This window comes from Venturia canescens, chromosome 3, assembly GCF_019457755.1.
Source record: "Venturia canescens isolate UGA chromosome 3, ASM1945775v1, whole genome shotgun sequence".
Lineage (NCBI taxonomy): Eukaryota > Metazoa > Arthropoda > Insecta > Hymenoptera > Ichneumonidae > Venturia > Venturia canescens.
The window spans coordinates 13,099,670-13,112,833 of record NC_057423.1 but is presented as its reverse complement, the minus strand read 5'-3'; the positions used below and the strand labels follow the sequence as shown (position 1 = coordinate 13,112,833).

At 38.0% G+C, this 13,164-nt stretch overlaps 2 protein-coding genes across 2 annotated transcripts; both read right to left on the bottom strand.

Moving 5' to 3' along the window:
• Window positions 1–636: 636 nt before the first annotated feature.
• On the bottom strand, window positions 637–8,821 carry LOC122407739 (long-chain fatty acid transport protein 4-like). The gene is made up of 13 exons (XM_043414152.1): window positions 8,453–8,821; window positions 5,926–6,076; window positions 5,396–5,633; window positions 5,084–5,312; window positions 4,354–4,555; window positions 4,037–4,229; window positions 3,357–3,500; window positions 3,072–3,209; window positions 2,921–2,987; window positions 2,583–2,673; window positions 2,319–2,472; window positions 2,195–2,250; window positions 637–2,106 (listed from the first exon to the last, which is right to left on the bottom strand). Exons 1-13 carry the CDS (start codon window positions 8,572–8,574, stop codon window positions 2,008–2,010), a joined length of 1,884 nt encoding a protein of 627 aa, XP_043270087.1. The 5' UTR covers window positions 8,575–8,821; the 3' UTR covers window positions 637–2,007.
• Window positions 8,822–10,880: 2,059 nt separating this feature from the next.
• On the bottom strand, window positions 10,881–13,164 carry LOC122407740 (synaptobrevin homolog 1-like). The gene is made up of 5 exons (XM_043414153.1): window positions 12,755–13,164; window positions 12,608–12,657; window positions 12,250–12,300; window positions 11,717–11,949; window positions 10,881–11,116 (listed from the first exon to the last, which is right to left on the bottom strand). Exons 1-5 carry the CDS (start codon window positions 12,815–12,817, stop codon window positions 11,091–11,093), a joined length of 423 nt encoding a protein of 140 aa, XP_043270088.1. The 5' UTR covers window positions 12,818–13,164; the 3' UTR covers window positions 10,881–11,090.

Sequence of the window (13,164 nt, the reverse complement as noted above, 5' to 3'; positions counted from 1 at the left end):
GTGCGTTTCGTCATGTGAAATAACGCCGACGTGTCAGTGGCTCTCGAGTTGTTCAAAGATAAACATCATTATATAATCGCGACCTTGCATAAGCTCGAGGAAATAATTTCAATGGAAGATTTCAATGGAAATAAAAAACCAATTTCTCTTTTCACCATTCTGAGTTTCCAACGAAACTTTGATCATTTTTTAATAATTGATGAAATTTGAGAAAAAATATTTCATCTCCAGTCTAATTGAGAATCACTTCGAAGCCGTGCGCCTGCGCAGGTTTCAAAACGGTTCAATCTCCTACAGAGTGTTCCCAAAAACATCACTCACAATGAGGAAAATTCTCATGAATAATTTCAGTAAAAAACAATTATACAAAATCAAATGGCTCCAAAAGATGTTGGCCAATTCTTCGGTCGAATAATTTTTTCGAATTTTGCTTAATTTTAATTTAATTCAATTTAATTTTAAATCATTGTTTAATAACAAATTAAAGCACATCAAAAAATAAAGTATTTTTATGATGAACCAGCTTGACAAAGTTTGTTGAGAATTTATAAATCATATTCATAAATCCATTTTGTATTATGAATGTAATTTTTAGTGGATATTAGTAAAAAGGTTTTAGGAAAAAGTTCAAACAAGTAAAAATGATCAAACAACTTTATTCAATTTCAACAAGCCACCACATAACTTGGTTCTCCTGTTGGTCGATCAATTCTCGACTCTTAGGAAAGAGTCTTTTGAAGACTATACAACACATGATCACATCGAACTTAGATTCAATTGATCAATTGAACATGTAATGAGTCGTAAACGTATCTACATATTCTACAATAAATGCTATGTCTGAATTAACAATATTAACACTCTCTGATGATTTATCGGTGCCCCAGAAGGCATTTTTGTTTGTAGTTCAACCAAGGAAATGCGTCATTCCGAATGGCACAATGACGAACAATTAATTAATTATAGTAAATGTACGAGAGATGCTCTAACATGTTTTGTAAACTTTAACTACTCCGACGTTAAATAATGGCACATTTAAATAAACTTACGTTGTTCAGTATACATAAAACATGGTAAATTTTTACACTGTGTAATGCAGTAAAAAAATACCGAATGATATCTCGAATATTTTATCATTTCCTCCCAGATTTAACGTATTATTCGCATCAAACTTTGTTGGATCGAATGATCCGTCGTATTCTGAAGAGAAAAGTCCTTAAGCATTTTCCTCGCATATGCTCCGTTGCTGAGATAGCAATCGATTAGTGGCAACCAATCCGCACGCTCGACGACGCATGGGGGCGGGGAATCGAACCCCGCCCAAACTCATTGGGATTGGTCGATTGTTTATTCGTTAATATCTCATCAGATATGGATCGGAGAAGAAATTGGCTAAGGACTTTTTTGTTCAGAATTTTGTAATCCGTGCGGTGTGTAAAGGTTTGATGCAGGTTTTGCAATACCCCGCACGCAAAGGCACATTTTACAAGGTTTTTCGATTCCATTGAAAATAAGGCTACTCTTTCGAGAATCACAATAATTCAGGGGATATTTAAGGTGTGATATTCACTTTTCGGGCTCTTATAAGTTCTACGTCTTGAAAAATGAAATATTGGAAGATCGACCTATAAATATTAACGAATTTTTAAATCACTTCGCGAATGTACCTTATTTATTATTCGGTAGCGAATGCTACCTTCTTCAGCAAGCAAATCTTGTAAAGAAATAGAAAAATATACTTTTTCGATCTTTTTCATGACTGATGCTACTCTACTGGAGTCAATGAATGCGCGGAGTTTGCATGTCATTCGGCCGCATTTTGGATCGGGAAACGAACGATCCTTACAACATTATTTGTGGAATGTGCACTCCGACTCGGCCCCATTCACATTTGACTCCAGGTTTTTTGTTCAAAATGTCACTGATATTTGCAAAACTTTTCAGTGTTTTTCGCAACTGTACGAAACCTTCGAAATCTCCTTGCAAAATCACCTGGAAAGTTGAGTGTTATATTCGAATTTTTCCATTCAGTATGTCCTTGAGCAATTCCTCAGTCAGCCTCGTATATGTGCCTGATTTATCTAAGAAATAAACTGGATCTTTGATCTGTAAACAGAAAAAGACGAAATGAAAAAAATCAGCAAAAATCCCGTTTTCAACGAGGCTATATAATAATTATCTCTACAAAAATCACCTTCGTGACATCGAACGCCTCTAATTGAAGGTCCTTTTTCTTCAATTTGAATGTGCCTGAAAAATAAATCAGCATAATAAAATCGTTAAAAATTGGAGGGAATTTGTGGATGTGTGATGAATACCTGTCATGGGCAGTTCGGACAAGACTCGAACGAACAGAGGTCGCGCGTACGATGGCAGGCCTTTTTTTATCCTCTCGGCGAAGTTTGTGAGATTAAGTGTTCCATCTGGATCGTAAACTGAAACCATTCCAGCTTTGCCCTCGTTTCCGGCAACCTTAAAAAACAATTGCAAAAGTTTCACGATCTCGTTATTGATATTATTTGAAAATAAATAAGATTGAACACAGCTCGTTATGACATTCGGACGCTGCACATGATCGTTACCTCGACGCCATAAACGGCAGCATCCTTTAAGCCTATCGCGTTACTGATCACAGCCTCAACTTCTGCTGTAGCTACATTTTCTCCTCTCCATCTGAAAAATGGCACATTTGAAGCAGAGTCATCTGTTTGTTGAATTTTTTCTATTTTCGTCTAAAAATACAAAACGGCCATTTGGTGACCATTGGCAGTAGATAAATGAAAAATGCTCATACATTTTGTGAAAAAACGATCATTTTGAAGAATTTCAATGGCAGCATGAATGAGCAAATTGAGATTTCTATTTGTTAAAATTCTTAAAAAGAACGATTATTATTAATGAAATCGGGCAATAAAAAAACCTGAAAGTATCTCCAGTTCTGTCCTTGAAGTAAAAATATCCATATTCATCCATAACGAGAATGTCTCCTGCAACGAAGTGTAATGAAACACAATGAGCTTCCACAAGCGATAATAATTTTAAAGGTTTGATTTCTAGAGTTGAAAATTTACCGGAATTAAAAACGCGATCCCCTTTTTTGAAGACGTCGTGAATAATCTTTTTTTTGGATTCTTTTTGGTCCGCGTAGCCACTGAAATCGTTGACGGCTTTCTTGGGATTTATTTTACCCACAAAGACACCGGGCTCCCCTAAAACGGATCAAGTAAACAAGATAGAAGAAAATGCACTGGCGGGAGACGATCAGACAGCAGAAAACACTTATCAAGAGTGTCAGTGACAATGAAGAGTTTCGTTTTCGTAGTTTGAGGGGCGCATTATGGAAAATCGATACGAACCAGGTTTGCAGCGAATACACAATCCATCATGGTTTCTGATGGGTTCCCCGGTCTCTTCGTCGACTCTCAACAAGGCAACGGGATACAAGGCACCAGCGTATAAAGGAACAAATCCAACAGCTCCAATCCTGTTGTCAATATTGACTGTAACACGTTGAAGAACATGATCAATTCCTCAGCCATGAAGCGTCGTGTACAATCCTTTGAAAACGTTGACAAATCCTGCTAACTGGAAATTTCTACATCGATCTTAATAGAACGTTCCTTCACTGCGACAGCCCTTTCTCTCCACAATCATAATAATTTGACACCGTTTGCAATTTAAACTACGCGCGACAGTTTTATATAGAAGACCGTAAAAAGAATGTTTTTATCGATGTATGAATTTCTAGTTTTTTTTGGTCTCTCTCAATACGTGTTGATGGTAGGATTTTTGTTGACTGATTCTGCAAATATTTAGCTCAGCTACAGACGGAGGTTGTTGCCATTCGGTCATAATGGCTGAGTAATCACTTGGTCTGAGGCTGTTTCATTGTGCAATCAAATACGAATTTGTAGATACTAATTTTTTAACGAGTTGGGACCGATAAAGTGGCCTTGGTCAGGAAGAGGCAGTTATCATTGGAACTCGAAAAACGATAGTAACTCGAAAGGTAATTGTAGGAAACAGTAAATCTCACCGAGATTGGAATTGCCCTCGGTTGCACCGTAAAATTCACCGATTTGCTTAACCCTGAATCTGTCAACGAACTGTTTCCATATTTGCGGCCTGAGGCCATTTCCGAACATGAGACGAACTTTGTGACTCGTGTCGTTGGAGCTGGCTGGTACAGCGAGTAAATAGCGACAGATTTCTCCGATGTACTGTGCAACCTGAAAGTTCGTACATGCAGAAATCCTGATTACAGATATCTCGAGGCTTAAAAACTTGGAGCCGTTCACTTATTCATTTTCTTTATAGTTTGAGCGCGGAGAGCAACGGCAAAGAGTAGCTTACGGTACATTCGAAGTGGACACAATCAGGCCAGAACTTGGAGGCGCTGAATCGCCTTCGCAATACGACTGGAATGCCACGGAGAAGTGCTTGACCTGCTCCGACAACACCACCAGCGGTGTGATACAGCGGCAATGCATCGTAAATACGATCCGTCGATCGAAGGCCAAGCATCGCGTGAACACCGCAAGATATCAGCATGTACCTGAGAATTATTATTCGATACGTCTCGTGGTTAGCTCCTGTGTGAGATTTTTTTTATTTATTTCTTTCGTGACTAGTCATCCATACAACGTGTCCCAAGAATGTTGGATTGAGTTAGTAGAAAGATCCCGAAATTCCGAAGAGAAAAGTTCCTCAACATTTTTCTGTCCGGTGCACCGTTCGCTGGATATCAATCAATCAATTACCGGCGAATCGTCCGCTGCGTCGCGAAGGAGCGCGGAGAGGGGGAACTACGCTCCGCCCCGTCGGGCTCACCGGATTGGCCATTCTGTAAATGAGCTCGAATCTCTTCACCTTTCAGTGGGACAGAAAAACCCTTGGGGACTTTTCGTTCCAGAATTTCACGATCTCTCTGTCCCACGTATCCTCGATAAGGATTTCGAGAATGAAAATTTAAGCACAGAACTCTCGTGCTCATTAGCGAAAATCAATGAAACGAAAGCGCCTTTCTCACTGCTCAGTATTTTCAGAATTTTTTCAATCCAATTTCAATGGGATTTTCAGTTACCTGAGATTATTGATAACAGCAGCTTTGGGCATGCCCGTCGTGCCTGACGTGTAAATATATATGAGTTTATCTCGCGGACAACCGAGCGCCAAATCGGTCAAGCATGCGTCAGATTTCATGGTCGCGGTCAGAGACTTGAGATCGAAAGCTCCTTCGAGTATCGGCTCTTTGCAATCCGACCACTGATACAACGTCAGTTCCGGTATCTTTTCTCGTATTTCGGCGATTGCTGTTTAAGGAGAAATTTTAAAAAATGAATGTTTTGTTTTCTGCGATATTTATGGCGCAGCAGTCACTCAAAAATTTCAATACCATCTTTCAACTCTGATCCAAAAATCACAGCTTTGCATCCAGCTGCACGAATACTGTGAACAAGAACCTCCTGACGCAAATTCGTATTAATTAATGCAGTTACGAAACCACTTTTGGATAGACCGAGCCAAGTGCCCACGTATTCGGCACAACCTTCCATAACCAGGGCCACACTGTCACCTCGAGATAGTGAACGACTCCGGAAATAACTCGCCAGCCGGTTGCTGAACTCTTCCAGCTATAAAACGATGTACAGACTCATTTAAATGCCAATTCATTCAAGAAATTCGTTGGATTTTTTCGTGAATATAAATTCTCCCTTAGGGTTGTGATAATTCCGAAAACTTTCGAGAGTTTGAAGCAATTTTAGCTTTTTTTGTCACGCGAGAAAAAAACTATTGCTCGAATGTGATTTTTCATGAATTTCAGACTCTTCGTGAAAAATCTCAATATTTTTCATTTCAATTGAAAAGAAATAGTGAAAAGTCTGCTCCTCTTTAAATTAAATGTCCCGGAAAAAATATTTTTACTTGTTGATAAGTCCATTCCCTTTCCTCCGTGATATAAGCCACTTTATGAGGGTGAGCAGCAACGAGACGAGAGAAAACTTTGGCTACAGTGAATCCTCGTTTTTCCCACCACCATAACAGTGCATTGACTCGCAGGAATCTGTATGCTCCTCTGCAAACGATAAAGGAAGAGAAAAATCTCATAACTGTTCATTTATGAGGCCTGAAAATGCGTGCACAAAAATGAACGAATTCTACTTCTATTGAAATCAAATTTGTTTTAGAGTTTGCTTCTACCAATTTTTTTGCCATCGAGCCCAATTTGAATTCCGAATATTTTCGTTCTTTCCCATTCCTTAGTTTTCATTGAATATTTCGAATATTGAGAAAAGAAATTTATTTTACATTCTTTGCAAAAAATGGCATACATCGAAAAATACCACGCTCTTTCGTCATCAATGTATTAATACAAAGAAACGGTATTGGACAGGAAAAATTTCAAGAATTGAGGCTTCGAGTGGGCAGGGTCAGAAGTCAACATATCGAGCAATTTCCATGCAACTTATTCACGCGATATCCGATTTCGATATCGACAGTATCGGATCCCCCGAATCCTCGCGATTGTTGCCTTTGTTTTTCGATGAGTTACCGCCCGATTATTATTATCGAAAGCTGCATTTTTTTCGTGCTCGTATTTTCATCGATTCACAGTCGATTTTTGATTAAACATGAGATCAAATGTCACCGACAATTGCACCAACTTAATTGAGGAGAAAATCGTCCTTTTCTTTTTTTACCGCTCAACAAAATGCCAAATATTCTTTACAGTTATTATCTGCGATGGAATTCACTCCGAGTTGTGACTGGTAATTGAAATATTCGTAAAATATGCCTCGGCGCGAATATTTTTACGATTAGAAACGCTGAATATGGAATAGTATTACAAAGTTTGCTTTAATTTATGCTTAAAATACGTTTGACGGTATTTTTAAACTTGTTGATCTTATCAGAACGGTGAGAAAACAACGCCCAATGAAGCCGACCATAATTATGTGCAGCGCTTGCATAAATTATTCGAGAAACGTGCGTTATTTTTTATCAGTTCAATGACATCCGGACAATGAATGGTTATGAGCCTCGAACTAGACCCTCGCAGCCGAGCGACGTAACACTCGATAATTTAATGCATACTACGTACACTTAATCTTTACTCCGTACGGCCAAGTATAAAAACGATATAGATAAAATATGAGCGATCGATGCTCGGGCTTTCGAGGCACTCGACGAAAAAAATCGTTGTCATTATCCGACCTTTGCATTTCAAGTGAATGAAAAGTACGTCAATTATGTAAAATCATTGCATCGAGGTCACTGTTGAGAAGTTAAGGTCAATTTTAATAAGACCGAAAAAGTTTTTGTTCACTTTCGATTCTGTGCTTTTTCTCAAATTAAACTTCAAGTCCTGAATTATTGTCAAAAACCTAAGATTTTTGACGGTAGTATAATAGTAAATATGAGAAGAAAAAAAACAAGAATCTAAAAAAACAGTCGTTTTGTGCCGTTTTACGTAGATTCGTCGGTTCAGAACCCAGAATTTTTCAAAACTAACAAATTCATCGATCCTTCTGGAAAATGGCTGCTAAAAGGTTGTTGCAAGTGCGGCAAGTAGATCTTTCCTTCCGTAGGGACTTTTCGAACCGCTGGACCGACTATTTTCGGCCCTTTTTCACCGAGCACGTGGCTGCGTACAGAAAATGATTTGAACCCGTATTTTTAGGCTTTCGAACTCGGCATGGTTCTTCGTAATCCCTACAGTCACATAAACATGCGTTTGTCCCGCCAACGCATGGACGGTTTTATCTCACGATTATCGGCGAATAAAGAATTGATATGAACCCTTGAAAGCGTGATAAAAAATGCGTTTGTCGGAGTTTTGAAGTATGTACGAGGCGAAGAATGTTTGCACGGTTTATTTGATCCGAAGACTCGATAAATGGGAGAAAAAAGATGGAGCTCCAGCGTCAGTGTTCCAATAAGAAAATGTACCATAGGAGCAAGTTCCGTAGTTATACCGTGTACAAAAGAGGCAGCATTTATCCATTTTGTGATACAGTTAGAAACGATATAATGCAGACTGGGTCTATTCAGAACGTAAACTGTAGGACAATCGGACGAGGAGGACGAGGATAAAGTATGAGAGCGTGATGTCTGACTGAATTCTTGGTCATTAGTCCTCGAGTAAACTCCGATGTCACGAAAGCTCGCGTTATTGAAGGGGAGCAATGCATAAACACAGGCTCGTATTATATAATCAGCGAAGTGCTCGTCCAGCACTCATTGGAGAATCTGAGGAGCTGAGCAAATGGCTCTTGGACGTGGTAGTGAGCTGACAAGTGGGCATTCTTTCCGGACAATTCTGCAGCTGCATTTAACACTACGTGGATCGAGATTTTTCGACCTTTCGTTCGGACAATCAAACATTTCTTGTTTCCATTGATTTGCCTCGTATTTAAAAAGCGTCACAACTCTTTTGGTCTCATCTACTCACAGAACATCCCTCGGAAGTGTTTCGAAGAGTATGCTGACGAAGCGACGTCTTTTCCCGGTGAAGAAAAACGCCGCGACGAGTACACCAACCAAGGATATAAATATTTCATAATAAATCGTCATTCTGCTGAAAGGGCGAGCAGATCTAACGAATGTTTATCAAGGGAGTCTTTTTTCGTAAGCACTAGAGTGAAACAGCGATCGCAACGCGCTCCAAATCTCCGATCACATCCGCCCCCGCCTTTTTTTCAAGCCAGCTTCTCATCCGCGGCGAAGATACGCCGCAGCTAAATTACTCAATGAACAACTGACTCAGGAACGATCCGACGATCCAACAAGCATTCGCGAACGGCCCAACAACGACTGAACCAGCATCACCGTCGACGTACTCGCCGACAGACACAATAAACGCTCGTCATTCGATCCCAGTGGCGTCGCATACCATGATGCTTTTATCAACGCTTTTTTTTGGCAACCCACACGCGGGCGAGTGACCGCCGATTGCTATTTCATTACGTTTATCGGCGGTTTAAGCGAGTGTCAAGGGTTCATCGTTATCGATCTTTTCCGCATTTTCAATATCCAGTTTTCATTCACCGCCGATCGAGATGAGGAGAAATTTTCACTCGCGAATCAAATAATTATTCGAAAATTCTTCTTTCAGAGTCTCCAAGAACGAATTTTCGATTTTTGGCTTTTTGGCAATTTGTTATTAACAGTCGCGGGGAATACCTTTCCGTACGGAATAAACTTTCCAATGCAATTGAACGGAATCGCCATAAAAAATTCTTAAAACAGTAATTCGAAGAAAAAGAGTCAACTGACGAGAAAACAAACCCTTAATTTAGCAAAGTGAAAAATCGAGTATTTCATTATTTACTGGCAAACATAATCGAGACCTGATAAAAATTCTGATTATAAACTTACTATAAAACAGCGTACCACCAGGCCTATCGGCCGCTCTCCCAATTATCCATTCTCCATCTCGCTCCCTTTTACTCATTCCACGTATACGCAAAACGCCTGAACAAAGATTTCAACGAAAAATTCGTCTCCACGCTTTTTAACATAATTTGGAGTGTGACCCGCGTCAATTTATCTCACTTTATATAAAGACTCGATTCATTTTTTCGTTTACGCTGAAAAATTCATATTTTTTTCTCCTGCCAATGTCCAATAAGAAGCCATCGCTCAATTTGTCATCGATTGCAAGTTAGCATCTCGGAATGGAACGAAAAAACATTACGAAAATGTTGATCCCGAAGGATCCCAGAAGTCTAATTTCATACCTTTCCTAATTTGCTACTAATCCGACGAAAATGTTCGACAAAACTCGCACAATTTATCAGGGGACGAAGAACAAAAATTGAATAATTGATTTCATCATAACGTGGAGTATGAATGAGTTAAAATACACATAAAATCACTGAAAAGGTGATCGTGAATTAATGGAATCAGCCAAAAAGATATGTTGATACAACTGCGATACAATGACAGTTGTATTGTGCTTCGGTTTGGAGCCAATAATTAAGTTCATAAGTATAGAACACTTTATTCGCGAAACAGCAACGAATTCGTAATTCGCAGACGACGATTCCGAAATTGTCCCAAATACCAGGCTTCGCGTCATCAAATATTCAAGAACGAAACAATTAATAATTGAGGTTAAATTACAGGAGGTGGGGGAAATAATCCGAACAATTGAAAAGCTTGTGGAACATGAATTCAACAGTCTTTGAGGAAATTTTGAAAGACTGCTCTCAAGGCACTCACCCCTCGACTTTATAATTTCGTTTTAAACAAACCTCATCTATTCACTCGTTTTATAAGTACACTGAAAAAAAGGATTAGTAAACTTGACTCACCGAATACGATCAACGAAAATGTGTTAGAATTGATCAAATTTAGTTAAACTTGAACACGTAATAATTGATCTAATAAAACCGATTTGGTTAATGTAACTTAATAGTTTTATCAGTATGAATTGTATTTTTTCAATCCAATCACATTTCGATTGTTACAATCAATTTTTATGAACATATATTGAGTTAGAGTTTAGACTCATTTTGGTCTTATTCCCAAAATACTTGTCCTTAATAACTTGTTTTCACGTGACAGTTTTCGCGTGAACAACAGTTGGAAAGAAATGCAGTCGAATCTAGAGACGCGGTAGCAACTGGACGCCGAGTTTTAAAAAGAAAAATTTTGTAGGCAGAGCGAGTCAAGACGAGCCGTGTATTTTTACTCGAGATTGGTCGATTTCCTCGTACTCGTGAAGTTGAAGTGGCCCTCATTTGTTGGGAATTTGTCGGATGAAAAATATGACAGTGCCATATGATAATGTGATTTGTGCGTTTCCTAGGTAAAATTCTTCCTTTGAAAAGAAAGAAGAATATAGATGGGGTTGAAATTGAAGCAAAAACAATAAATCGAATACAATACCCAATGTAATTGATCATATCAAAATATATACATATGTATTGAAAATATGTGTTTTGTGTGTACATTAATATATATTATTATAAAGTATATATATATTATAAAACAATATATAGAATTATAAATTCATTGTAAATGGACAGACTTGTAATGGTGCGCAGAAGGGGATGAAAACGTGGCAAAGTTCCTCATTCCAATTTTCAGGAGTACTTCGAAATAACAGTAACTGCAAAGAAAAACGTTCACAGCATATAAGTTAGAGATGTCAATGAATGAGAAATAAAAGGATCGAGACGAGGTTGAGAATTTGAAATGTGAATTTCAGTGCAGATTAATGGTATAAGTAAATGAGCAAATTTTTAAGAAAAAACGTTCTCGGACGTTTGTCTTGAAAGAATTGCTAGAAATGCAGAAGAATCGAGTGTCGCGTCAACGATGACTGGCTTATTACTCTTTCTGGTCAAAACTTATTCCTAATATTGAGAGCTCTGCCATGTTTCTGAATCTAATTGCCAGCATATATATTGTATTATGTTAAGAGATATATTCAAAGTGGTTCAGAATTTATGATTCAAGGGAGACGACAAGCCAGTTAGCATACAGTGAGCTAATGATGTCAATTCATAAAGTTTTTTCAATAAATTCTAGTTGGAAGTGCATCATGAGCGAAGAACATTAATACAGCTTGAAAATGCGCATTGAGCAATCGATAAGATGAATATTTATGTTTTTCCCCACTCGAATATTGATAAATTAGTTTCCACAGCATTTTCCCTCAAGAAACGAACAACAAACCAAACGTTTTACATCCAAGAGTCGTTCTCACCTAGTATAATCACAAATATGATGACAATGATCGCAATTATTCCAAATTTTGCTACAAGGTTCCTGTACCAGGCAGCGTAACGAGCTTTTCGAGCTGAATTTCGAAATTCTGATCCAGCTATATTCAAACGATCACTTGCGAACTGAAGATCTTCCAGTCGTTCTCCTCGGTCCATGACTTTTTGTACATTGTCGCGCATAACGTCTGTCACCTCACGGATTTGAATTTTAATGCTGCAAGAAAAATTACAGCACAGCTCAAATCGGATCATGTATTTTCGATGATCGAAATATTTGTTTATTTTTTAACCACGTTAAAGCATTATCCATTCTCTCGTCAATTGTACAGAATCTTCGCTTGACGGGTCACCACTTTACTCAATATGATTCTAAATTTGCCATTTTTCTAGACCCTCACATTTGATTTCATGCATCATCAATAAATCTATGACTCGACCAAGTATTATGGAGGAAAATTAGTTAAATTTTCAACAATGTGAATAAAGAAATGGTTCAAACTAAGATTGTCATTACTTATCCATTTTTCCATGGACCTGCACAGGTTCGCCGGATGAGCCTGGTTTACTGCAATACAGAAAAAAGAATGAGATCGGATTGGAAAAATTAGTCAACCAACTCAAAGGCCATCAATTTTGTTAAAGTGTTAAAAAAAGTATTTCGTCTTCACTGCAGTAGTGGATAAAGATAAAAAAACTACTAATTCCAATAATGAAAATGGAAAATCTTTAAAAACTGTCAATTTTAATAAACTCTACAATGTGAGCATTGTAAACAGCTCAAGGGCGATAAATGACAGTTGCAGAGAGATTCACATTTGACGAAACGAAAAACGGAAGGAATTTGAAAAAAAGAAATGAACCAAAAAACGTACTTGTATATCGTGTCTTCATCTTGGTCACTGTCATTATTGAGCAGGCTTTCCTACAGAACAAAATTAACGACGAAGTAAAAAGGAAGGATTAGATACATTCTCATTTCAAGATGATTTTGACACGAGTCAAAATAAGTGATGACGTACCCTCTCGTAATCGTTAGCAGCCTCATCATTGTTTGACACATTGCGTCTGCTCGTCGAAGCCATAACAATCGTGGAATTGAATATCGCATCAATTCGTTATCAAAATATTAATAATATTCATTTATTTATATTTTATTTGTGTCGGAATTCGCATAGTTTTGTAAACAGCATAACCTCAAAAACAGAAGGTATACAAAATGCAAGATCTGCCACGACAATAAGTGCGAAAAGTAAACTGCGATACGCTGAATACTGGCTTCGACATGTCTATATTCTTATCAACCGAGGGAAGAATGACATTATCAGGATTATTATTACGTTTAACGATAAGCTGCTTTTCATTGCTCACCCATTTTCTCACTCTAAACTTACATTTCATCGGCTATGAAATTACTAATCCATTTGTAACA